We start from the raw sequence: 25,690 nt of genomic DNA, 5'->3' as shown, positions 1-25,690 counted from the left end.
TCTCAGAATGTTCTAGGCCCAAAGTGCTTTCTGAACAAGCGACTGTTGTGGTAAAAAGTGAGAAGAAGCCACATTCTTTGAAGGGATACAAAGGTGGGACGCATGTCAAAACTCTAGCCTGGTTTTACAAGCTCCTTGAATGAGCTCTGCAGAGGCACAAAACCCTTATGTGAGAAGTAGAAAAGGGTATATTCCTGTATTCTGCAGGTGGAGCCAACTATCTGGAAAGCAAGCCGGTACAATTATTTTGCTTCATGGAAAACATGTGATTTAGAATAATAATTACATTTTTGGAAATACATATTACTTCTCATTCTTGTTTTTAAATATAAGAATTGATGTTTATTTCCAAAGGCATAATTATGGCACTAAATCATGCATTTCTCATTCTGTATGAAGCAAAATAATTGTGCTTTTTATATCCTGGTGGGCTTTTGAGGTAGTTAAGCTCAGCACAGCACAGTCGACCAGCACAGGCCACCCAGACTGGCCATCAGTAGGAGTCAACTTACAAACACACACATCCTAACTCACCTCTGTCTCCGTGTACCTTTCCATCATAGTTTTTGATTAATTCTTCAATAAAAGTTCCATCCTGGTCAAGCACTTCATCTCCCATGTAAGGAATGTTATGTAAAACTGTCTCATCCTCTACCTAGACATAAGGTAAGAAATATAAAAGTCTCTCACAAGCACGAATTCTGATCACTCATCAATCCCTGGCATGGCAAAACCAAAAAGCAAAGCAACCAACAACTCACATCAAAAGCAACAATTCCATGGATACTAAATCAAAATTCCATAGCCGTCCACTAATATATGGTACCTCTATATAGCAAGGTCTCCTGAGAATGGTACCTCATCTCTACTTCCTCTCACCTGAAAGCGATGCCCCTTTCCTTAAGAACAGAATCAGCAAAGCCACCTGCACATTCCTTTGTACACATGGATGTGATTTTTCCATTGAAACGAAGAGGCCAGCACACATGCTAGATTCTGGATTAGGCAATGGCCTAAATGGTCTTTACTCATTTTCCTTTAGGCTTGTGGTAGAAATTGCTGTGCAATGAGCATTCACTGTAATAAACTGTTTTATAAGCTAAACTATTGCTCAGTTCATACTTTGTGACCCTACAAAAGTGCAGGAGGGACATCCAGATCATTGGAAGGGGTGTAGTCAGGAGTGATCTTGTAGAATATACACAAAGGGCCACAGCAATTTCTTTAGCAGACATTTCAGTGGAATTTTTTTCCAAATGCCAGTCATGTGCATTACATAGTCATATGCAGTATACAGTCACCATGTGAGGCAGATGCTCATGTAACAACATTTCTGTGTATGTCCCTGGGCATTTGTGAGGGAAGAGTGACCTTCTGTAGTTAATCATTTCCATAGATTAAACAGCTCTGTACTCATATTAAGACATAAAAGGCATATAGCATTTTATAATCAAATGTGTGTGTGTGTGTGCACATCTTTGAATACATAAAAACATAGTTAAACAATACTTTTAAAAACCTATTCATTTAGGCAGGGGTAGGCAGAAGGTAGACTGGAATTTATTGATAGATCTCTAGGTAATTTGCAAAGATTAGCAAGGACTCCCAACTGAAGTCTCCCTGCTCTAAATTATACTGCTAGCTAGTGGTAGCCAGAAGTGGATTTTTGCTTGGGATGACTGAGCTCAGCTCAGTTCCTGTATACAAAACAAATACCTGGACACAGAAATATTTAATTCTAAATGTATTTCTTTTTTCTCTATATAGGTTATGGCAAAAAGAAATAAAGTAGCTCCCACAAGGCAGAAGTCTCCACACCTCTGTATTAAGGAGTGCCCTTGCTGAAAATTTTGCATAAAATATTTATTTTGTGACTATACTGTTTTTTTGTGCCACTACCTTCATTCAAATAATTTTTCTCTATACAGTGGTACCTCGGTTTACGAACTTCCAGAAGTCCATTCTTAAACTAAAACTGTTCTTAAACCGAGGCACGCTTTCCCTGATGAGGCCTCCCACCGCCGGTGCCCTTCCACCGTTCGGATTCCGTTCTTAGACCGAGGTAAAGTTTGCAAACCAGGACACTACTTCCGGTTTTGCGGAGTTCGTAAACCGAATCGTTCGTAAACAGGCCTGTTCTTAAACCGAGGTACCACTGTATATGTAGAGAAAGGGGGAAGGGGTGCATTTGGCTTATTTCTTCCAAACCAAAAATATATATTTTATCTTTTGCAAGCTGCTCAACTGACATGGTAAGTCCAGCAATTTATTTACACATTTCATACTGCCCTTCAATTTTTCTGTTTAGTTTTATGCTGGTTTTAATGGATGATTTATTTATTTTTAGTTGGGGGTGTTATTTTTTGAACAAAAAATAAAAGCAAATAAAACTAGCTTTAATAATTCTTTTGAAATGCCTCTTTAAGGTGTGCGGAAAGGGAACTGGATCAGGCTGGTGGGCCAGATCCTTACCTCTCTCACCCTCTACAGGCTAATTTTAACAGGTGGGAAGAGTCATCTGCCAGGGGATCCTGACATCACAATGACTTCAGGTGACCTGTTATTATAGAGTTGGAATGGACCCTGGGGGTCTTCTAGTTCAACCTCAGGCATGGAGGAATCTCAACTAAAGTATCCATGACAGATGGCCAACCAACCTCTGCTTAAAAACCTCCAACAAAGGAGAGTCTGCGAGAAAGACACTGAAAATTGCTTCCCTTCCCACTTACCTTACGAACCATACCATCAGCTGAGAAGCACAGTTCAATGCAACTCTTCTATTTTAATTCTTTATTCTGGCTACTCTGAGTTGTCTATTGGATGCCAAATTATCTGTCCAAAATAGAGTCCTTTTGTGAATCAGCTTCTGAAGACCATAAAGCAACAGCAAGTAGCTAACACTTCCTACATTTCTTAAATGTTTGGTGCAAGTTCTGTAAAAATTTCCTCATACCAAAATGTCCAGATTTATTCATCCATGAAGAATTATGACATTGTGACTTTACTCAAAAGATGCATTCAGATGCTTTCTGCAAAATCCAGCATTTGCACATAATAAAATTAATTTTATCAGGAATCAATTATGACACACAATTAAGTTTGCTGAACCATTTATAACAATTATTGGGCATGGTGGCACTGCAGAGTCACACGATACTAGAAAGATGGTATCAACTATTATTCAGCTATTACTATCATCGGCAAAGCAGACTCCTTTGCTGGTTTCCATTTCAGTTGGTTTAGTGTCCGTATTTCACTTACCATAAAGTTTTGCTGAAGGGGAGACCAAGAGTACATTATGGGTACTGAAGCAACAGCATTCAGGGTCTTGAGGGGAATTACTTGCTTTGGAAAATCTAAGTCACTGGTGACTGAACACTGGAAGAAGAGATACAATTACACTACTAGTAGTACGTTGTTTTCAAACAGCAGCAAAAACCTGACTTGACAAACAAAGGTGTGCATTTCCAAGGGATAAAGTGAACAGTTTTAATTCTAAAAGAAATGCTAACATTGAAAAGTACTTAAATGTTTGCTTTTACTCAGATAGGGTTGTTCCTTAGGTATGGTGCACACCATACATAGTATAGGTAATGTCTACTTTCTAACAACATTTCAAGCAAACACATCATGTTAACCAACCTCCCTGGTCCCACGCAATGAGCTCACAGAAGTCATGATGTGCACAGGTTGTATCCGGCGTTGCTTCCATTCTTGATTTAATATTTCTGTTCTTTCTTGGATCTTCTGACGATTAGAATTAAACATGCTCTGGAAATGAAATAATGTTTTAAGAACCAAGAACCCACAAGCATTTGTAAAGTTATTTGGGTATCTAAAAACAATGCTCATCTGACTGTGAAAGACAGGGAAGGGATATAGCTCCATAGCAGAACACCTGCTTTGCGTGCAGAAGGTCTCAGATTCAAGTCCCAGCATTGTCAAGCAGGACTGGGAAGGTGTCTCATCTGAAACACTGGAGTTTGACTTCACTGAATGTAGTTCAGTGGTAGAGCACATGCTTTGCACACCGAAGACCCCAGGTTCAGCCCTGACACCCACGGCCAATGATCAGACTCAGCATAAAGCAGCAAACCAGGTGTGAACTAGTGTAATGTAGAGCTTAAGAACATGACTTATGAACTAGGAATCTCTCCAGGCTGCTTTGGGCAACCATCTCTCGCAGCCCACACCCCTTGCAATATATGGGTAATATTAGCTTACCATCAGGGTTATTGTTTTAAGATAATGACTAAAGAACCACATGTTCGCACCTAGAGCATTGGATTGTCTACAACTTTGATTTCTGACCACAGGCCCTCACACTGTACCAGATGCCACTCCATGTTCCCAGACTTCTAGGAGCAACTGGCAACGGGAGGGCTGACTGCTGTTATGGGAAAGAGATCCTGAAAAGTTACAGAGTACATGCAGAAGCCCTATTGATTCAGCACAATGTGGAGAACTTTATGGAGATAATCACAGGTGGTCTATAATGTGGACATTAATCTTGCAAAGCAGCTTATCTGACCTCAACAAAACAATTCAGAAAAAGTAGTTCTTTCCAAACAATATTAAAGTGAATAAACAGTTCAAAAAGATGAAAGCTGTTTTAATGAAGCATCACCTTTAGAAGGTACTTAAATTTGTGTTCAACAAACATAATATTTTAAATGAAATTTTGCAGGACACCATTCATTCAGCTTACTCCACTTGCATTATATGGCAATTATAATTTGGGGCTGGCCAATGAACCGAAGATGCCCTTGGGGATTGTGTTTTTCAAACAGCAGCCCTGTGTGCCACTTAGCAGATCCCTTCAGAAACTGACAACACTTTCAAAAGTAGTTTGCAATATGACATGGGTGTCCACTTTCAAAGCCAGAAATCCCACTGGGCTCTTTAGATTATAGTCGTTCTGTTGCAAAAATCCAAATTCTATAGTGAGGGTGGTAAGATATTATGCACTTTGCATATACAAACAAAACGTTTTCTAATGCCAATACAGTATATGAATCTTTCTAAAAGGGACAACAATACTGAATGGAAAACAGCTATTTATTTACTTATTTTTAATGTCTAGACTGATTCCAGGCAGTGCTGGATTTAGGGCTGTGCAGGCAGTTCCCCTGCACAGGGCACCGAGCCAAGGGGATGTAATAATAATAATAATAATAATAATAATAATAATAATAATAATAACGACAACAACAACAATTCAATCAGGAAAATAAGAAATGGGGGGGGGGCACACCAAATGTTATCCTTGCTCAGGGCACAATATTACCAACAAGGTACAATAATAAAGGTAAAGGTACCCATGACCATTAGGTCCAGTTGCAGAATATACATTATAATTCTAATGCAACGGAATATCCCTCAAGCATTTGATAACATTGAGGAACAATAAAAATACAAAACAGAACAGAGATACAAAGGCAGAACAGGGGCCATAACAACAATTTAAAATGCCCAAGTGAATAACTTTTTTAACCTGGTGTTCTAAAAAAACTGTAATGTCAGCACTGGTTAAGACTCCCTAGAAAGATATTCCAGAGTCAGAGTATCATCAGAACTAACTAGATCACAACATGAGAAATTGTTGAAACGCAACGAGAGACAGCCTCATTTTATTGCTGAATGCTCTCATGGTTGCCCTTTTATCAGAACCAATACAGGGTGAAAGTCAAAAGCAAAATAAAATATTTTACTACAAAACTACAGTATAAAAACAAATTCATACTGAAAAAGAGTCATCTTAATACCTTATTATTGGGATTAGGTGTCTTAGTTACCTTTACTTCATCTGCCCGTCTGAATCTCTTGAGTTGCCTAAGTCGCATATATTCTGATTTTACACGCTTCCTCCAGCAAATTGGTCCTTTCTCAGATTTCTTTCCGGTCTGACCCATGATTATCCCTGTAAGGAATAGAACCTAGATATAAGATCAAACACAGTCAGGCCTACTAAGTGGCTGATATCTATTCTAAGACCAAGGGCCTGTTTATGCATGCAAAGGAGCCTATATCTGAAATGGGATATAGCCCATCTGTAGCTTCCAAAATTACAGTGCTACTTTTTCATCTGGAAAATTCAAATGATAGTATACTCCAGAGTCCTATCCTTAACCCTGCCTTTGTAGTAAATAAGTCTAGGCTTTGCTGCCACTCCATCCTAATAGTATGGGTTCCATAAGCCACAGAAGTCTCAAGATATAATCCTTGACGTTTAAGTTGAGGTTCAGTGTGCGGCAGCTGCTTTCTGCTCCGTTCCATAGACTCACCACTGCAAATCTTACAAATGTGTGTTGTGTGTTGATAAGAGATTGCAGTTTCTGGTCATGACAAATAACTCCAGCAATTCATTAGTCACAAATGCAGAGTGCTCACAAGGAGTGGGGGAAAGGCACCTGCTATTAGCAGACTTATAATGAACATTAATCCTCACTCTTAAACATGAGATGAGCTCAGTGCTAAGGCTACTAGATAACTTAGCCTGGGCCTCCCAATTAGAAATCATTTTTAAGTTGTGTAGATAAGTTTTTTACTATGATGAAGAAATGTTGATAGCTGTCATGGAAGCTTGTGTTAGAAAGACACAACAGAAATTTACAAGGCTGCAGAGCTGAGTAAGCCTGTGTGCTTTTTAAGTTTAAATTATAGGAAATATAAAATATTAGGATACATCAATTACACAGACAAGGGCCTTTAGCATTTAGTATTTAGCTTGTAGTTGAGCAGGCCATTTTGCTAAAAAAAAAAATCATGCGCTCTGCCAGAGAAAAAAGAATCTGAAGCCAGCTAAAAACTTAAGAGCTCAGCAGAAGCCCCAAACACAGGCCCATGGCATTCACAGCAATGCTGCCATTGCCAGCCAATCCAAACACACCACCTATTAGGAACACTTGCCTCACTCAAAACACACGTGGCCAACCATCAGCACATGCAGAACTCATGCACATGGCTCTGCCAGCAGCACAAGCACTCAATGGTCCCTACATCAGACCAAGGAAACCTGGCACTTCACAGGGGTCAATGCAAAAACAAGCCTTTACTGCAAACAAAATGCCTCATGCAAATTGCCTGGCTCCACAGCCTGCTCAGCAAGGGGCATTCCAGCATCCTTGTTGCTATGCAGCATCAGACATGGCACCACCACCTTCCCCTACCACAGAACCCCCCCCCCCATTGCAACGAGGAGAGAGCCCCACCGCAATGTCTCTGTGCAACTCTACCACAGTCACCACTGGCCACTCAGGTTCTGCCTCACAGCTGCATTGGAGGCATCTGTGGTTACCCAGAGCAGCGTCAGCATGAGAACCAGCATTGGTGTGTGCTATGGGAGGGTGGCCAGAGAAGGCAGCCTGGTAGGCCTATTGTATCAGGTTCTGGCTCACTTTTGGAGCCCCTTTCAAAGTACATAGATTCCTTTCTAAATCCCTGTGTTACTAAATTACCCTCTTACCTACATGACACTAGAGATTTCATTGCAAAAGTTGAGGGTTTGCATATACCCACATCGGCTATTCTGGTGACCATGGACGTGACCTCCTTATATACGAATATACCTTTAGATGAGGTTCGCTGCATAGTGGAAAATATATTTTTGGCCAGAGCAACCACCCATATATACAGCAACCACCCACTTTTTTTCTTATGGAATTGGTCGATTTAATTTTTGAACACAATTTTTTAAAATTTGGTAAGGATTTCTTTTTACAGACTAAGGGAGTGGCTATGGGTAGCGCATGTGCACCAAGCATTGCTAATTTGTTCATGGGAAAAATTGAGGAAGACTTCATTATAAATCAAGAAGTTAATCTTTTTTTGATAAAATAATATTCTACAAGAGGTTCGTGGACGATCTGTTCTGGATTTTTGAAGCAGCTGAAAATATAACTGAATTTTTTTCTTGGTGCAACAACATCCATCCCAACATAACATACCCATGCCATTACCATAGCCAAGAAGTAACGTTTCTAGACACTATAGTATATCGTGATACTGCTAACAAACTAGCAGTTCGAACCTTTAAAAAGCACACAGACAAAACATCATATCTTCATTATAAATCTTTTTACCCTAACCAATTAAAAACATAATTTACCTTATGGTCAATTTTTACAGATTAAATGGAACTCCACTTCTCCTAAAGATTACAAGAATGATAGTCAGATCATGGCACAAGAATTCTTCTCCAGGGGTTACCCACATGAAGTGATTAAAACAGCACAAACCAGAGCCCTTCAAAGACCTAGATATAGTCTATTCGAAAAACGTCCCAGACAATAAACTTCGTCCATAACATGTGCCATTGATCACACTCCACTTTCATATTCTATTAGCAAAATAATTAAGAAGCACTGGCACCTAATAAAAGAAATACCAGGTTGTTATTTAACACCATGCATCGGTTTCCGCGAACAAAAAACCTTAAAAACATGCTAGTACATGCAGCATTACCAGCCCTGGAAAGTCACAACCAATCAGTTTTGCAGAGACTTTTTAAATGTGGGAAATGTGCTGCGTGCAAATTAACCAAGGAAGTGAAAAAATTCAATATACCAGGGACTAACAATACCATCCAACTAGAATCATTCACAACCTGCGACTCTAGAGGAGTCGTATATGCTATACAATGTACCTGTGGCTTATGGTACATAGGAAGCACCATAAGACCAGTTAAAATGCGAATGTTGGAGCATAAAAATCACATTCAAAATAAAATCATGGAAGCACCCCTCACTTCACATTTAGTCGAGGCGAACCATAAGCCCACTGACTTTCAGTGGTTTGTGATTTACAAGCATTCCATCCCTGAGGTAAATATTGAAATTTTAAAAAAGAAACTACATCAGAAGGAATCCTATTGGATATACAGATTTGGGTCTTAGCCCCCACAGGTTTAAATCTCAGTATTGATTTTAGTCCTTATTTGTAAGCTGGGGAAACCTTTGTATACTAATTTACTGTTATTTATACAAATCTATCATATATTTATATAGTCCCTGACAGCAATGTTGATGCTCGGACTATACAAGAATCTCTATAGGATTTCTTATAACCTTTTTAAGAAGTTGTTGAAAGTCTGTATATCATGTACTGATGTTTTTAATGAAGCTATATCTTTGAATGGAGCTATATCTTTAAATATCTACATCAAGCATAGTAGCAATAGTAATCTGTTCCTTTAAATGTTAGCCTGCCTGCAAGTATTTAACCTGGAGAAAGTTTCAGTCCGCATTAGCTATATTGGAATGATGGGAGTCTGAGGCACTTTGAATAGCTTAGCTATGTTTAATATCCTAGTTCTGATTTGATGGTGAGTACATGAATTTTTATTAAGCCTTTTTATTGTATAATTGAACTTATATCTCTAGTAAAGTTGATGGTTTGTATTTTGTTATCAAAGATAAAGTCCAGACCTTGAAGAAACTGCTGGTGAAACGGGAAGTTTTGAAGCTGGCCACCCGTTGGGAGGACATACCCACATGTTTTGAGTGACTTTGTGTAACCTTCTCCAACATTGGGAGGATGGACCCATGCGTCTTATAGACTTTTGCATAACCATCTTTAACATTATATTGAACATTATATTGCACTTTGTATATTGCACTTTGTATCAGCACTTTGATGTTTTAAAGCATATATAGGCTTTGCCTCTGAGGAAATATCTATGAATGCTTTTTGTATGGTGATATTGTCAGTTTAGTTCCATATTAATACATTTCTATCCAGTGACATACACGGTTTTGTATTTTATCTGAACTATGTTCACAAAGGCTGCTGGGCCGATGGGAAGAGTGCCTGCAAGGGGAACAAAGGAAGGGGCATTACTAATCCAGGCCCAGGGAACCATCCCTGTGCCCAACAAAGAAGCCAGGGTGCCCATAGAGGCTACCCCTGGAACACAGGAAGACATGCACAAAACCCACTTTCACTGTTGGGGCTCTAAAGAAAAAGAGGAAAGGGGTAGATGGGCAGACCAGGCAGGCAGCTTCCACACCCTCCACCACTTCCTCTGCAGGGCCACCATGATCACAGGTGCAGATGGGTCACCAGCATTCTGCTGACTGTCATAGATATCCTGGGTCAGCATGGGAATAACAGGAACTGGACAAAGAGATTGCAGGAGAAGAGGCATGGCCACTATGCTTGAAGTAACCCCAGTATCCACCACCTGTGTCCCCCACTCCATTAGCGTGTCCCTTCTGTAATGGTGCCAACACCACTGCCCTGCACTGGCTCATAAGACATGATAGGGGTGAGCATCTTCTTGTTCAGAGCCTCCTGGAATGGCATGACTGAACAAACTTGCTCTCTTAAGCACACACTGTTATTACATCACTCGAACATGCAATCCCCAATGGTGGATGCCCAGGGTGCTATTCTTCTCAACAGCATTTGTGTACCATTTCCTGCTGCACTCCTTATCCAGGCTCCCATAACAAATGCACAGGACCATCTCAGGTTTAGCCACCACAATCAGGTACAAAAAGGCCTATTCCTGAGGATGCCAGTTTGTTCTGCACCTCTTGCACTCTGGAGAGGCACGGAGGCCCAAAGGTTCCTTCCTGGTATCTGGGACAGAACCAGTTCTGCTGTATCCTAACCCCCTCCAATGGATCTCGGGTTTGGATGGCACAATAATTGGCATTGTCCTGCAAAACAGCAATTAATTCTGAATCCCATTATTGCATAAACCAAAAGAGGAGAAATATACAAATGAGTAAGTTTAAGAAAGAGAAAGTGTATCAAACAAAAATGAAGGAAGTCAATTATGCTACATTCACAAACTCTTCACTGCCGCAATACCTTAAAAAGCAACTAGACAATTACAAAGCTGTTATCTGCATGTATTTGGTATACAGCAGTCAATACTTAAGTCAGTTACAAAGAGCTTCTCTAAAAAAGCAACAAATGGCTTGAACATTCTCACACTGAACCAAGACAAAACACAGCCCATGACTATCCCAGACATTGTGCAAACCAAATCAAAAGAATACAAGTCCAGGCCTGGGCTGTTACCAGCAGATTCCAATCCTCTTATCTATATCAGTCCTTTTGACTAATTTAATTCCTATACATTTCATGTCCTGCAGCTTCTTCATCAAGTAAAAACATTTTTGGTGCCATAGGGAGCTTCACTGCATGCTCAAGAAAGAAAACACCATCTGCATGAATTTTCAGTGCACAGAAATGTTAGTACTGTACAGTACTGTATTACTTCTATAGAAGAAATAACTTCACTGCAAAGAAGCTCCTTTATGGAACATTAGTTAACACTGCAGAACAGACTGCAAAGCTGCAACAACATTCACAACTTCTCAAAGTAAATATAAACATCCTCTACTGAAAAACAGGCAGAGTGAATCTGCAGAGCAGATAACATTTGAAATGGAGAAGGTATTCCCATCACTTGCATCAAAGGGGAAAAAAGTTTCTTCTTCTTTGCTCTGCTCCTCCACAAAATTGTTGTGTTTCACACAAAAAATAGCAAGATGACAAACAGGGCTGTTATATACAAACTGATTTGTTTAGTTTTCCCAGACCTAGATGTTCAGCCTAAAAAGACACCCCAGGGCATTGGTATTATTTTATAAACTGGGTGTCTGAAAACCAAGGATATGCACAAGGACCAGCTATGTTCTCAAATGTCTAAGGGACCACTGATTTCCTTCAGTGTCTCCTTGCAGTTTTCTGGCTCAAAGAAAGAAGTCTGAGGAACTGTCGCCATGCAGCTCCCATAGTGCCCCACCATCTGCTACCCCAGGGAAATCTGCAGAACCATCTTACCCTGAGCCAAGTAAGAAGGGGCGGTTACATATTTTTTCAAAACAAACAAGTTGCCTTTTCCATTCCATTGCAAGTTGTTTTTTTTTTTAAATGATGCTTATTACAGAAATAATCTTATGTAAACTGCCTTGTGAGGTCTACCTTAAATGTGGTCTATAAATATTGTAAAAATAAAATCTCAACAGGCAGAATGACTATTACCCATACTGTAAATGGAAAACCCCTAGAGCAAACTCAACTTGGGAAATATTATTAAGAGGACCATAAAGCTCATGGTTATGTTGAGGGGTGGGGTTTGAAGAAAAATAACTAAATGGCAGCTCTAGTTGTTTAGGGCGTTTCTGCAGAATTTAAACTTCATTAGAATTGCATATAGAACATGGTGAACGTGTTAGCCAGAAGCCATGCAAGCATCAATAATGTAAGTAAACTGATGCAGTGAAGTGCACAATGTAAATGTCACTGTCTTCAACTCCATGCCCCTTTAATTACTACTACAGTGGTACCTCGGGTTAAGAACTTAGTAATTCGTTCTGGAAGTCCGTTCTTAACCTGAAACTGTTCTTAACCTGAGGTACCAATTTAGCTAATGGGGCCTCCTGCTGCCACGCGATTTCTGTTCTCATCCTGAAGCAAAGTTCTTAATCCAAGGTACTATTTCTGGGTTAGCGGAGTCTGTAACCTGAAGCATCTGTAACCCGAGGTACCACTGTACCAGGAGCATTTCATTCTAGGACAGTGGTTCTCCTTTCTTTCACCCAGACCACTTGAAAATTGCTAAGAGTCTTGGCAGACCACTTAATGGTTTTTCTGCCTGTTGTTTAGCATTTGTAATGTGCTGCGCTAAATGCTCAACTTTTTTTTTTTTTTAAAAAGTATATAGAATTCAGTGTGGTAAGAAATAGTAATACAAATACAATTAAAGGCAATTTAAAAGCAATGGATGTGTTAAACAAAGTTTTTCAATGTTTGGTGTAATCTATGTCAGCTTGAGTCCTCAGTCAGATTCAGCATTCATTCTGCCCATGCACTAACACTTTGCTCCTTAAGTGCCTTGTTAGCCTCTTTCCCCAGTTGGGACCATCCCCCATGTTGCTACCAGTTGCAGCTTTGTCCCTCTGGGAAGACAAAAGGCACCTCTCCACCTCGGTCACGTTCTGCTCGTTTTAAGAACGATGGAGCACACACCATTGCTCACATGCACAGCTATCCTGCTCCACAGAGCTGCTGCCACATGCCACCTAAGTGTAGCTCACAAACCTCTGGTGGTCTGTGGACCACACTCTGGGAACCCCTGTTCTAGGAAGCCAAAACCTTTGCCTATTTTTCACTTGTCCTATCTAAGTAAGAGCACTTACTTGCAACATTTGAAGCAGACAATCCAATGGAAGTTTCTCATTCTCTGGCCCAACACTACTTATACCAAGCAGTGATTTCCAGGGGGTCCTCCATTCACACCCTCCCTATTAAAGTGGGATGCCCCCCACTTTATGAAATTTCACTGATGCATGCGGGGGCACAGCCCGTTACCCCCATGTAAGTGGGGGGCATGCCTGTATATATTCAAATAACAATTAAAATAGATGGTGGTACAATAGTTACTACAGCAGAGCAATAATGCATTGAAGTCCCCAATCCTCTTCTTCCCTAGCATTACAGCAAATGGGATGCCAAATCTCCTTCTGGAGCCGAATTTCCTGCTGTTGAAGAGGCTAGATGTCAATCTCACACAAGCTAGGATGCCCTCCCTGGGTGGCTGCTACATACGTCTCTCACAGCCCCGGTACTGGTGACAGATGCAGGAGGTACGGGGTGCAGTAAAAATGCTATGTGCCTCCTTCCCACTTCTCAGCTGTTCCAACAATTGTGATGTTGTGATTTGGCACTGTGCTGCTGGCAGATTTATATTCAGCCCCCTTCCTAATGATCCCTCCTCATGCTTAGCATCTGCCCTTTTCACATTTTCATTGAGCTGCCCCCCTTCCCCCCCCCCCAATTTATGAGTGGAGAGGAATCATTGTATAACAACTTCTATAATAATTATAGGTGTGTGCAAGATTTAAAAAGAAAACCGAGCTAAAAATGTTATCTGAACCTGGTGACCATACATACAAACTCATTTTAAAAAAAGATTAAGTAAAGATAAAAGATTAAGAAAGATGAGACAGTGGCCAAGGCAGAGATGCAAATGATTTATCTATGTGACGACTGCAACAGCAATGAGAAGGTTGGTGCCTTTTTAGTGACACACCAACTTTAGCAATAAAACCTCATCAGAGTAAGTTTTCAGTTTTAGATGTAGACTGCAAAAGGTACCAGAAGTAATTAGAATTTTTTTCTAATGTAGAGTTGGTATGATAGGTGTTTGAAAGTTCTGCATATACTATGTTTATTCTTTTCAACAGGATCTGAAAGGCAACTGCTTTTTCTCGACAATATGCATGTTCAAAACAAACAGGGAAGGAGTTCAGGTTCGCCCCAACCTTTGTCTTCAGAACTATGCCCCTCTGCAAACCACTGTTCTAAATCTATACTGCTCCAGGGCAGCAGGGGGAGGGAAAGGCTCTCACCATTCCTCATCAGAGCAGTACTTCTCTGCCTGGTTTCTGACATGTCTATGCCCTGGCTTGTAATAATGAAGACATTATAATTGCATCTGAAATAAGCAAGTTTCTGTAGTTATTTTAATAAATATATGGAACTGGCATACAGTGGTGGAAGCAGCTAGTAACATTGTTCATAAGGAGAAGGAAACATACAGGCAACTACCAATACTATGTTCCAGGCCCCCCCCCCAATGTGTAACCAAAATCACGTATATTGGGAGCACCCTGGAGGGGCAGCGGAGCTTGCACCACTGATGCATGGGGAATCTTCTTCCCCATGAGTCAGCTGAGCTGCTCAACAAGACCCACTGTCCCTCCGGCTCATGAGGAGACCCTCTCCAGAGCCCAAAGAGGACGTCCTCTTCGGGTACTGGGAAGGGTCTTCTTGTGAGCCAGGAGGACTCTCCAGGATGCTCCCCATTTCTGATTTACACTTCTGGGTTCCTGGCACCGCATGGGTGTTTGGTAGCACGCAAATGGGGAGTTGCCTCACAATATTATAAAAAAAATGACTTTCCAGATTCATTTATTTGAACAGATTGAGGAATGTCCAAAACAGACGCAAAGATAAAATGAAATGCTACTTCATTAGAATTACAATTATAGGTCTTTTTGGAAATGACAACCAGCAGTATAGGTTAACTGAAGAACTCAACTCAAGATCCTTAGGTACCTTATTTTATTGCCCTATGCTAAGTTCCTATTCATTTTCTAGCACAATTTCACTTGCTGGCCTTCCAGTCATGAGATGTGCAGATTTCAACCCAATAAAATATGCAAAGAAACACAATGCCCTCTTCTTAAACTCTTGGCCCTTGAGATTAAATCTGCACATCTCATGACTGTAAGAACAACTATTGTCTAACATGCCATGCTGTCTTAATTTTGATAACCATTCTGGTTCACCTTAAATATTCAGCCATTTGTATTGCTTTTCTTAAGAAAAAAGAACAAATAAAAAACCCTGCCTAATGGCCACCACATGTATGCTATGTTGAGTCAACAGACAAACGGGACCACCAGAGGCTGTACAGTATGTGCTAGCAATGCAACACCATGCAGTCCAGACTATTGATTAACAGCAGCAATATCTAAACGCCAGACTTAACAACTAGTAACAGGGCCAAGCCAACAACTTCTCTCCCTTCCCTTTTAAGCTTCATTTTGCTCCAATTATGCACAGGTTAGATCCTGATAATGGAACTCAATTGTTTTGAAATACTACACAGGTATGCTCCAAGAGAAACCCTTTTAAAATAAATAAATTTTATTAGGCTTTATAGAGAAAAATACAAAACTTAATATCAAATATATTTTCCCATTTTTGTACAAATTATGACTTTGATCTAAATACAATAAAAACATTGGGGTGGTAGAAAGAAAGGAATAAAGTAAGAGATATTTTTTTAAAAAGAAACAGAAGAGAGGTTAAAAGAGAAAGAAAAGGAAATTTAGAAGACAAGGGACTTCTTTTTAAAGGAACTCTCTTAAAAGGCTCATTTTAAACAAGGTTTGTAGGATTTTAAAATATGACTAACTAACTACACACATACTCTAGGAATAAGCAGGATCGCATTATTTTTACAAAAACTGTGTGATAAATTACTGTATATTCCAGCGTATAAGACGACCCCCAACTTTTCCAGTTAAAATATAGAGTTTGAGATATACTCGACCGCAGATTCTCCACCCGGCGTATAAGACGACTCCCAATTTTTGAGAAGATTTTCCTGGATTAAAAAGTAGTCTTATACGCCAGAATATACAGTAATAGCTTCCGGCTCTTGTTCACTCCACACCCCATTGGCCATTAAGTCCGTATTCCTTCCTCTCCCCCAAGTCAAACTTTGAACTATGCCACTTTGTCATATCAGCTAGCTAAACCAGGGGTCAGCAAACTTTTTCAGGAGGGGGCCGGTCCACAGTCCCTCAGACCTTGTGGGGGGCCGGACTATATTTTGAAAAAAAATATGAACAAATTCCTATGCCCCACAAATAACTCAGAGATACATTTTAAATAAAGGCACATATTCTACTCATGTAAAAACACCAGGCAGGCCCCACAAATAACCCAGAGATGCATTTTAAATAAAAGGACACATTCTACACATGTAAAAACACGCCAATTCCCGGACAATCCACAGGCCGCATTTAGAAGGCAATTGTGCTACATCCGGCCCCCAGGCCTTAGTTTGGGAACACCTGAGCTAAACTATCGCTCTGCTTCAAGAGGGTCAGGTACTGCTACCTGGATTCTGACCCAAATCTTGAAGTTACCACGAAGAAGAATTTGAAAATATGGAAGAGAAAACAGGACGCAATTTCTGGGTGCTATGGATCTTGCTCCCCTTGCATACCAAAATGCACTGCAATATACAGTATACTTGTTTTCAGTTTATTACAATAATAGCTTGCTGATTATTTAGAAAAAGGAAGCTCTGTTATTACATCAGCAAGTTTAAAAATATTTAGTGGATTATGAACACAGATGTTAGTCAAGAGTACAATAGGAATTATGGGGCTAGCATCAAAAGATGCCATCACGCCCTGCAATACTCAGCAATATATAATTGTCAAAAACTTCCCCTAAATGAGAAACTGTGATGTGAAATGAATGCAGTTGCCTCTTAGCCTTTCGAATGTATTCACAGAACTTGTGACTGCCAATTCCAAATGCAGTCTATCAGCCACAGATGGCAGCCTACAAGGGTCTTGATAAACCTTCTGTTTTGGCCACACGTCTGCGGCTGCCAAATTGGGGGATGGGCATAAAAAACCTGGCAGACCACAAACTATGGCTGGTGGGCTATGTTCAACATGGTAGGTAACTAAATATGCATACCTGCTTTACAGTAGTGGTCAGAAAAAAGACTGCAACTGTTGGGGTAGAGAAAGCAGGATAGTGGATAGTATTTTCAGGTCAACAATGATCACACAGCACCAAAGGAACACAAGCAAACAAAAGAGAACATGCACAAGCAACGCTGACATCAAACCCGACATATATTAAGTAAAATAGAAACACCGTCACCCGATCCCATCCCCACCCATCCTCCCACCCCTGTCCACCTCTTTCCCCCTTTTTCTTCCCAATGAAACTGATTTGTAAAAATGATTTGTTGTTGTTGTTGTTGTTGTTCAGTCGTTCAGTCGTGTCCGACTCTTCGTGACCCCATGGACCAGAGTACGCCAGGCACGCCTATCCTTCACTGCCTCTCGCAGTTTGGCCAAACTCATGTTAGTAGCTTCAAGAACACTGTCCAACCATCTCATCCTCTGTCGTCCCCTTCTCCTTGTGCCCTCCATCTTTCCCAACATCAGGGTCTTTTCTAGGGATTCTTCTCTTCTCATGAGGTGGCCAAAGTACTGGAGCCTCAACTTCAGGATCTGTCCTTCTAGTGAGTACTCAGGGCTGATTTCTTTGAGAATGGATAGGTTTGATCTTCTTGCAGTCCACGGGACTCTCAAGAGTCTCCTCCAGCACCATAATTCAAAAGCATCAATTCTACGGCGATCAGCCTTCTTTATGGTCCAGCTCTCACTTCCGTACATTACTACTGGGAAAACCATAGCTTTAACTATACGGACTTTTGTCGGCAAGGTGATGTCTTTGCTTTTTAAGATGCTGTCTAGGTTTGTCATTGCTTTTCTCCCAAGAAGCAGGCGTCTTCTGATTTCGTGACTGCTGTCACCATCTGCAGTGATCATGGAACCCAAGAAGGTGAAATCTCTCACTGCCTCCATTTCTTCCCCTTCTATTTGCCAGGAGGTGATGGGACCAGTGGCCATGATCTTAGTTTTTTTGATGTTGAGCTTCAGACCATATTTTGCGCTCTCTTCTTTCACCCTCATTAAAAGGTTCTTCAATTCTTCCTCACTTTCTGCCATCAAGGTAGTATCATCAGCATATCTGAGGTTGTTGATATTTTTTCCGGCAATCTTAATTCCGGTTGGGGATTCATCCAGTCCAGCCTTTCGCATGATGTATTCTGCATATAAGTTAAATAAGCAGGGAGACAATATACAGCCTTGTCGTACTCCTTTCCCAATTTTGAGTAAAAATGATACATATAAACAATACGAGAGACATTGCACATACTTTTGTAAATCAAGAAATCTTTAATAAAAATACTTCAAAAACAAACAATGATCACACAGTTTAGTATGCAAACACTGCATACTTTAAACAGGGGTAAGGAACCTTTCTGCCCTGGTGATCCAGATCCTTATCTCCCCCCACCCCACCGGTCAACTTGGATAGGGAGGGCCCCACCCCTCAAAGTTGGGTGGCAAGGGCAGAGGGAGATAGGAACCAAACAGAACTGAACTTTGCATGCAGCAGCTGATGGGGTGGAAAGGGGTTTCAATCCTGCTTTCTGCAAGCTTCAGGTCCATGAGGGAGGAACCTGGAGAACTCCTGCATGCATAGGGTGTTCAATTATGTTTCTGCACCAGTCCACGGCACAAGCAGCTGATCAAGCAAGTGTCTCTACCTGCTCCTTTTATAAAACACTACTTTTTGGATTTAAGAATAATTTACACGGGGGCTACGTTCCAGGGATAGCAGACAAAGCCAAAATTGCATATTGTAAAAAAATGTACTCTACCTGCACCTCTGAATGCTCTCCCAAGATGAGGGCAATGGCAGATTTTTTACATATTTGGCCAAGCTGAATTTGCACAAGTGAAACGTGTGTATGTTGCCAGTAAACAGTATATACTGGGAATATATCAGATGATAGAAAGTCACAGCCAATTAGGCATACCCTATAAATGTGCATAAAACTAAACATCCTCCTTGTGACTTTTCCACAATGAGTAACAGTGGCACTAGGGCACAGTGAAGCTGGCTTCTCTCAATATTAGTGTTGCTGCCTAAGAAAAGTAATGTCTATCTTCACAATGCGGTATCTTTAAAAACCACAAAGAAAGACAGTTGGACATGCTATTTCCTTTTAAGTATCATGCTCAGTTTGTTCAATTCATTAGCATACCCATTTTAAAGGCATCAAATTGCTATACCCACTAAACATACGGGGGAGAGAGAGAAAATTATTTTTATACTGCGCAAGAATAAGCTTTGTGGGAACATATAAAAGTGGGCTAGAAAGTGATACCAATTAACTGGTTGACCAACCAAAAATCTTGTGATCAGTTATTCCTGATCAACTGGCAGCACATTTTTTAAAAAGAAACTGATAATACAACCATACACCTGTCAACTGAGTTCAATTAGGCCTACTCCTAAGCAGCTCAATGAAATGATCCCTCCTGATGCATCTGCCCTTTTCACATTTTCATTGAGCTGCTAAGTAACTGAGTTCAGTTAGGACTACTCCTTAACAAGTAATGCAGAGGTTTCCAAATTTTTCATGTTGGTGACACACTCTGAGAACATGCAAACCAGAGGTTAAACTAACACCTTTCCAGCCCGGGGGGGGGGGGGGGCATTCGCGCAACATACCTACATACTGCAGCCTAGTGTGTCATGACACACAGTTTGGAAAGCTCTGAAGTAATGTATGCCTAGGACTCCAGTCTGATTTCTATTTCATATAAAACTTACAAAAACCGCTGATGGCAGCTAGCTTCTTAGAATAGGAATTCTTCCTTACCTTACTTACACAGCAATAAATTTTTGCTTTATTTATTAAATTTCTCTATCACCCTTCATCCGAGGATCACAGGTTGGTTTACAATATAAAAACACAAGATTACTAACATTGTAACAAACAAAAACAATCACTCCCCCCTCTAAACACGGTTATTTATTAATTTAAATACGTCTCCTGAGATGGTGCCTACTGTGACATATACAGGCATTATCTAAAAGCAAATGTTTTCTTTTCCTTTCCATGTTGCTCATTCATTTGCAGACATAAAATCCATCCATTGTTTGTTTGATCAAGTGACACCTTCAAACACAGCTGCAGCCATCAGATGGTACTCCATGAATGTCAGGACTTCCACTGATGGAAATTCTAGTGGGCTACACCGTATTTTCAGGTTTCACAGCAGCCACAAAAATGAAGAACTATCACTGCCATCAGCAGGACTGGATAAATCCATCCTTCGAGTTAACAAAAATGAGGATTACTTTAAAGAAAAGCAAGTATTATACTGTATTAATCTTTTCTACCAATACCAGTCACACGAAAGACTTGCAGCACAATCCTATGCATGTCTATTTTGAAGTACACATGTACTGTATAGGAATTCTGCTTTGCTACGCAAGGCTTTTCAATTTTGGAAATAGTAGCGGCAACAACTTATTCAAAATTCTTCCACTGGCATCACCCATCATGCTTCTGGTAAAGTGGGAAAGCACCTTCGCTTCAAAAGGTTGAAGCGTCCTGGGGTGCTGATGGGGGGGGGGACTACTGAAGTGAATCAGAGGCGGAATTTACACTTAGTGGATTCTCCCCAGAAAAGGTAAATCCGGATAATACCGATTAGCATTTTGACACTGAAAAACAGCATGTCTGAGGAGGAGCAGCCAGCCCACGACGAATGCATGGAAGCCCCCCTTGCTCCGAGGACCCGCAAGGTGCGAGGAGGTTCCCCTCCCTCCAAGCCACCCACCGACCCGGAATGCAGCAGGCAAGGGCGGCGGCGGCGGCAACAGCAGCAGCAGCAGGGACGCCTCCCGCCCGGAGCCGGGCTTCCCACTCGGCAGCTTCCTCGGGCGCGTAGAGGCTCCACGGGCGGAGGCGGCGCCCATTCAAACAAAGGACAGTTCGGCGCCCAAGCCCAGCGCCTCCCTCCCTCCCTGAGTCCCGAGCTGGGCAGCGCCTGGCGCCCCGGAGGAAGCGCGCCTGCCTGCCCCACACCGGGAGAGAAGGAGGCTCCCGCCCCCCCCCCCCGGCCCATGCCCTGGGCTGGCCAGGCGCCCGCCTCCCTACCTGCTGCTCCGAGGAGAGGCGGCGGCGCCCCGAGACTCCCTCGCTCCTGCCCCCCCCCGCCGCCGATGGCAGTTGCAGGGGGAGGGGCGCTCCCTCTCCCTCAGCCCCCCCCCTCAGCCCCCCCCCCAAGAGACGCCTGTGTCCCCCCCTCCTCGCTCCCGCTCAGGCGGCCGCCCGTCGCTCACCCTCGCGCCCTCTGCCGCCGCCGCCACCGCCGCCGCTCTCGGTCTCTCCCCTCCGGCGCCCTCTCCGCCCGCGTCTCCCGCGCGCCCTTTTCCCTCCTCCGCCTCCTCCCGCTGAGGACAAGCGCGCGAGCGGCAAACGCGGCGGCGGCGGCGGCGGCGGCCCAATGGGCAGCGCGCTCCTTGGCGAGGGCTTGCCGGCGCCCCGATTGGACGGGCCCTCCCGCCCGCGCGCCGCGTAGCCCACCAACCGGCGGTCGCGGGAGGCGGGGCCAGGGGCGGGGCGCCTGCTCGGCCCCCCACGTGCGGGGCGGGAAAAGGGAGGCGGGAGAAGCTCTTTGTTCTCGCGCGCGGCTCCGGGGGGAGGAGGGGAGAGAGCGCTTCCCTTCGCCCTTTTGCCTCGCCGCCTTTGTGTCTTTCGGGAGCCCCTTTCTCTCGCCCCCCTCCCGCGAGGGAAACTCCCGGCTCCTCTGTTGGGAGGCGCGCAGCCGTTAACGGCTCCTCCAGCGGCTCCGCCAGAGTAGGCGGGGTAAGGGTGGAGGAGGGGACCCTGACGGGACCCGCGCGCCCTCGGGCGAAGAAGAAGAGGTCCGTCCGCTTCCCGGCGATGCCGCTCGCTCGCTGCGATCCCGAGGAAGGCGCTCGCGCAGCGCCCGAGAGCCTTTGGGGTCCTCGTGGCTTCCGCAAGGGTCTCTGCCCCGAGGAGCTTGCCTTCTCCTGGGACGGAGGCGCCTTCCGCTAACTCGGAAGTCAGGCCACACACACCCCAGTTCAGTGGAAAGAAGCGGGCATAGGACGGCAGCGCTTTGTGCAACCACCTCTCTCTTCCTCACAAGTAAGCCCAAGTTTTTGAACATGTGTTTTAAGCATTTTACTATTCCTGCATCCATTCAACCCATGTGTAGACATAAAAAAAAAACCCTGTCGAAGTTGCACCACAACATTAGGACAAAGGCGAATGAATGCCTTCAGCGAAGTCTTTCCTCACCAAGCAGGTGACGCGGGCTAAGTTTTTGCAGTGGAGGGAAACATAACAGATCCCAAGAATCCCTCTGCTTTGAGTAACTCCGTAATGGGCCCTGGTAATAATAAAAGTCATAATAAAGGAAGATACGAGGGTAGCCATCAGGAACATGGGGAGAAGCGAGTGTCATAACGTCAGTGAGGGCGGTGGAAGAAGCTTCCTGAGATAAGATAAGCCAGATATAAGGGCAAGGAGGGGGGGGGATTGTCCAGGGAGAGGGTTCTGGCGTAAGGGCAACAAGGAGATGTGACTAGAATTATTCAAGACAGCAGCTACGAGAAAGTGTTGAGGGTACATACGGATGCTATTGAAGTTGTTTACAGGGACATTAGCTTTGACAACAGATTTGTACACATGCATGATTTTACGCATAGTGAGGTGCTCAATCAGTAACATTACCAGGCGACAATGTCTATCAATCCTCCCTTTTTTGCCTTCCCTTCTGGCTGGAATAAGGGAATTTCCCGCAAAAAAGGGAAAGGTTGACAGCTATGTAACAATGCGGTGACATGCCTAGTTTTCTCACTTGCTTCCAGTTGTGGAAGGTGGGTTTTTTCCACAGAACTCAGGGAAATGACATGCAAAGCCTCCCTGAAGTTACCTCCAACCTTACCTAGCACCTGTCTTCAAGGATAGTTATTCTTCTAATAATTTAGAGCAGACTATATGTTTCCGGTACTTAGGGTTGTTGCTTCACCGCACAAAGTCTTGGAACTTCCACTGGCAGATTAGCTGTCAGAAGGTGGAGATGAGCAAACTTGCTATTTGCTATTTGCTCTGTTCCCCCCTCCCCTCAAATGGAGGTCAGTATGTTCCATCAGGTATAAGAGTTTTTAATGCAAAATCTGTTTCCCAACTCCTAAATGCTGCAAATGTCCGGTACAGTAGTTCATTTCCAAAGCTAGACAGGTTCCAGCCAAAGTTCTTTTTTTGGTCCCTATTTCAGGTCCCAAATTGTGTTCCTAATTCAATTCTGTTTCTGGAAACTGATGAATGCCTTCTTTCCATCCAAGCATGGTGGACTGTTTTGAAATACAGTCATACCTTAGTTTTCAAACAGAATGCGTTCCGGAAGTCCGTTCAACATCTGAAACATTCGAAACGAAGGCGCAGCTTCTGATTGGCTGCAGGAGCGTTCGGCTTCCAAGGCAAAGTTCGCAAACTGGAACACCTGCTTCCGGGTTTGCGGTGTTTGAGTTCCAAGTTGTTTATGAACTAAGCTGTTCAAAAACCAAGGTACCACTGTACAGCCATATTTTGGTTCTCGAATGCCTTGGTACTCTTATGTTTTGGTTCCTGAACGCCGAAAACCTGGAGGTATGTTTTTGAACATTTTTTGGAAGCCGAACTTTCGACGCGGCTTCCACTTGAGTGCAGGAAGCTCCTACAGCCAATCAGAAGCTGTGTCTTGGTTTTTGAACATTTGGGAAGTCAAACGGACTTCCAGAATGGATTACGTTCAAGAACCAAGGTACAAAGATGGTTAAATATGTCAGTTTTCGGCCTGGATAAGGGATTACTGGGACATTTATCCAATGAGGTGTTTATCAGCCCTTGGTCGAAAAGTATGGCCCAGAAAGCCTCCTCAACTGGGCTCTCAGCATCCTTTTTATCTCATTTGGGTTATGATATAGATAGCTCTTAAATCCTTGAGGCATAGGCTATGGCAGATATTGCATACACCGATCTTTTTCTCGATCATATAATAATAATAATTTATTATTTATACCCCGCCCATCTGGCCGGGTCTCCCCAGCCACTCTGGGCGGCCTCCAACAAATACCAAAATACAATACAGAGTCACAAATTAAAAACTTCCCTAAACAGGGCTGCCTTCAGGTATTTTCTAAATGACAGGTAGTTGTTTATCTCTCTAATTCCTGATGGGAGGGCATTCCACAGGGCGGGCGGCACTACTGAAAAGGCCCTCTGTCTGGTTCCCTGTAGCTTTGCTTCTCGCGGTGAGGGAACCGCCAGAAGGCCCTCGGTGCTGGACCTCAGTGTCCAGGCTGAATGATGGGGGTGGAGACGCTCCTTCAGGTATACAGGACCGAGCCCGTTTAGGGCTTTAAAGGTCAACACCAACACTTTGAACTGTGCTCGGAAACGTACTGGGAGCCAATGCAGATCTCTCAGGACCGGTGTTATGTGGTCCCGGCGGCCACTCCCAGTCACCAGTCTAGCTGCCGCATTCTGGATTAATTGCAGTTTCCGGGTCACCTTCAAAGGTAGCCCCACGTAGAGCGTGTTGCAGTAGTCCAAGCGGGAGATAACTAGAGCATGCACCACTCTGGCAAGACAGTCTGCGGGCAGGTAGGGTCTCAGCCTGCGTACCAGATGGAGCTGGTAGACAGCCGCCCTGGACACAGAATTAACCTGCGCTTCCATGGACAGCTGTGAGTCCAAAATGACTCCCAGGCTGCGCACCTGGTCCTTCAGGGGCACAGTTACCCCATTCAGGACCAGGGAGTCCCCCACACCCGCCCGCCTCCTGTCCCCCAAAAACAGTACTCCTGTCTTGTCAGGATTCAACCCCAATCTGTTAGCCGCCATCCATCCTCCAACAGCCTCCAGGCACTCACACAGGACCTTCACCGCCTTCACTGGTTCTGATTTAAAAGAGAGGTAGAGCTGGGTGTCATCTGCATACTGATGAACACCCAACCCAAACCCCCTGATGATCTCTCTCAGCGGCTTCATATAGATATTAAACAGCATGGGGGAGAGGACAGAACCCTGAGGCACCCCACAAGTGAGAGCCCAGGGGTCTGAACACTCATCCCCCACCACCACTTTCTGAACACGGCCCAGGAGGAAAGAGCGGAACCACTGTATAACAGTGCCCCCAGCTCCCAACCCCTCTAGCCGGTCCAGAAGGATGTTATGGTCGATGGTGTCAAAGGCCGCTGAGAGATCCAGCAGAACCAGGAAACAGCTCTCACCTTTGTCCGTAGCCCGCCGGAGATCATCAACCAGTGCGACCAAGGCAGTTTCAGTCCCATGATGAGGCCTGAATCCTGATTAGAAGGGATCCAAATGGTCCGCATCTTCCAGGCGTGCTTGGAGTTGTTCAGCAACCACCCGCTCAATCACCTTGCCCAAGAATGGTAGATTTGAGACTGGGCGATAATTGGCCATATTGGCCGGGTCTAGAGATGTTTTTTTAAGAAGCGGTTTAAT

General features: G+C 43.3%; 1 protein-coding gene across 8 annotated transcripts in view; it reads right to left on the bottom strand.

Moving 5' to 3' along the window:
- Nucleotides 1-21,524, bottom strand: part of EZH2 (enhancer of zeste 2 polycomb repressive complex 2 subunit) — a 59,379-nt gene extending 37,855 nt beyond the window's left edge. For 3 of the 8 annotated variants that reach the window (XM_033166296.1, XM_033166300.1, XM_033166301.1), the window contains exons 1-5: nt 21,490-21,524; nt 5,766-5,920; nt 3,643-3,771; nt 3,262-3,378; nt 535-655 (exon numbers count right to left, since the gene is read on the bottom strand). In XM_033166296.1, the coding sequence (XP_033022187.1) occupies nt 535-655; nt 3,262-3,378; nt 3,643-3,771; nt 5,766-5,912 (514 nt within the window). In that variant the 5' untranslated portion in view covers nt 5,913-5,920; nt 21,490-21,524. The remainder of the gene's footprint in view (nt 1-534; nt 656-3,261; nt 3,379-3,642; nt 3,772-5,765; nt 5,921-21,489) is intronic. The other 5 variants (XM_033166298.1, XM_033166303.1, XM_033166299.1 and 2 more) reach the window with 3 other exon arrangements.
- Nucleotides 21,525-25,690: the final 4,166 nt, after the last annotated feature.

The sequence above is a fragment of the Lacerta agilis genome, chromosome 12 (genome assembly GCF_009819535.1).
Source record: "Lacerta agilis isolate rLacAgi1 chromosome 12, rLacAgi1.pri, whole genome shotgun sequence".
Classification (NCBI taxonomy): Eukaryota; Metazoa; Chordata; class Lepidosauria; order Squamata; family Lacertidae; genus Lacerta; species Lacerta agilis.
The sequence above is the reverse complement of the archived record's forward strand: the minus strand, read 5'-3'. Positions and strand labels throughout refer to the sequence as shown.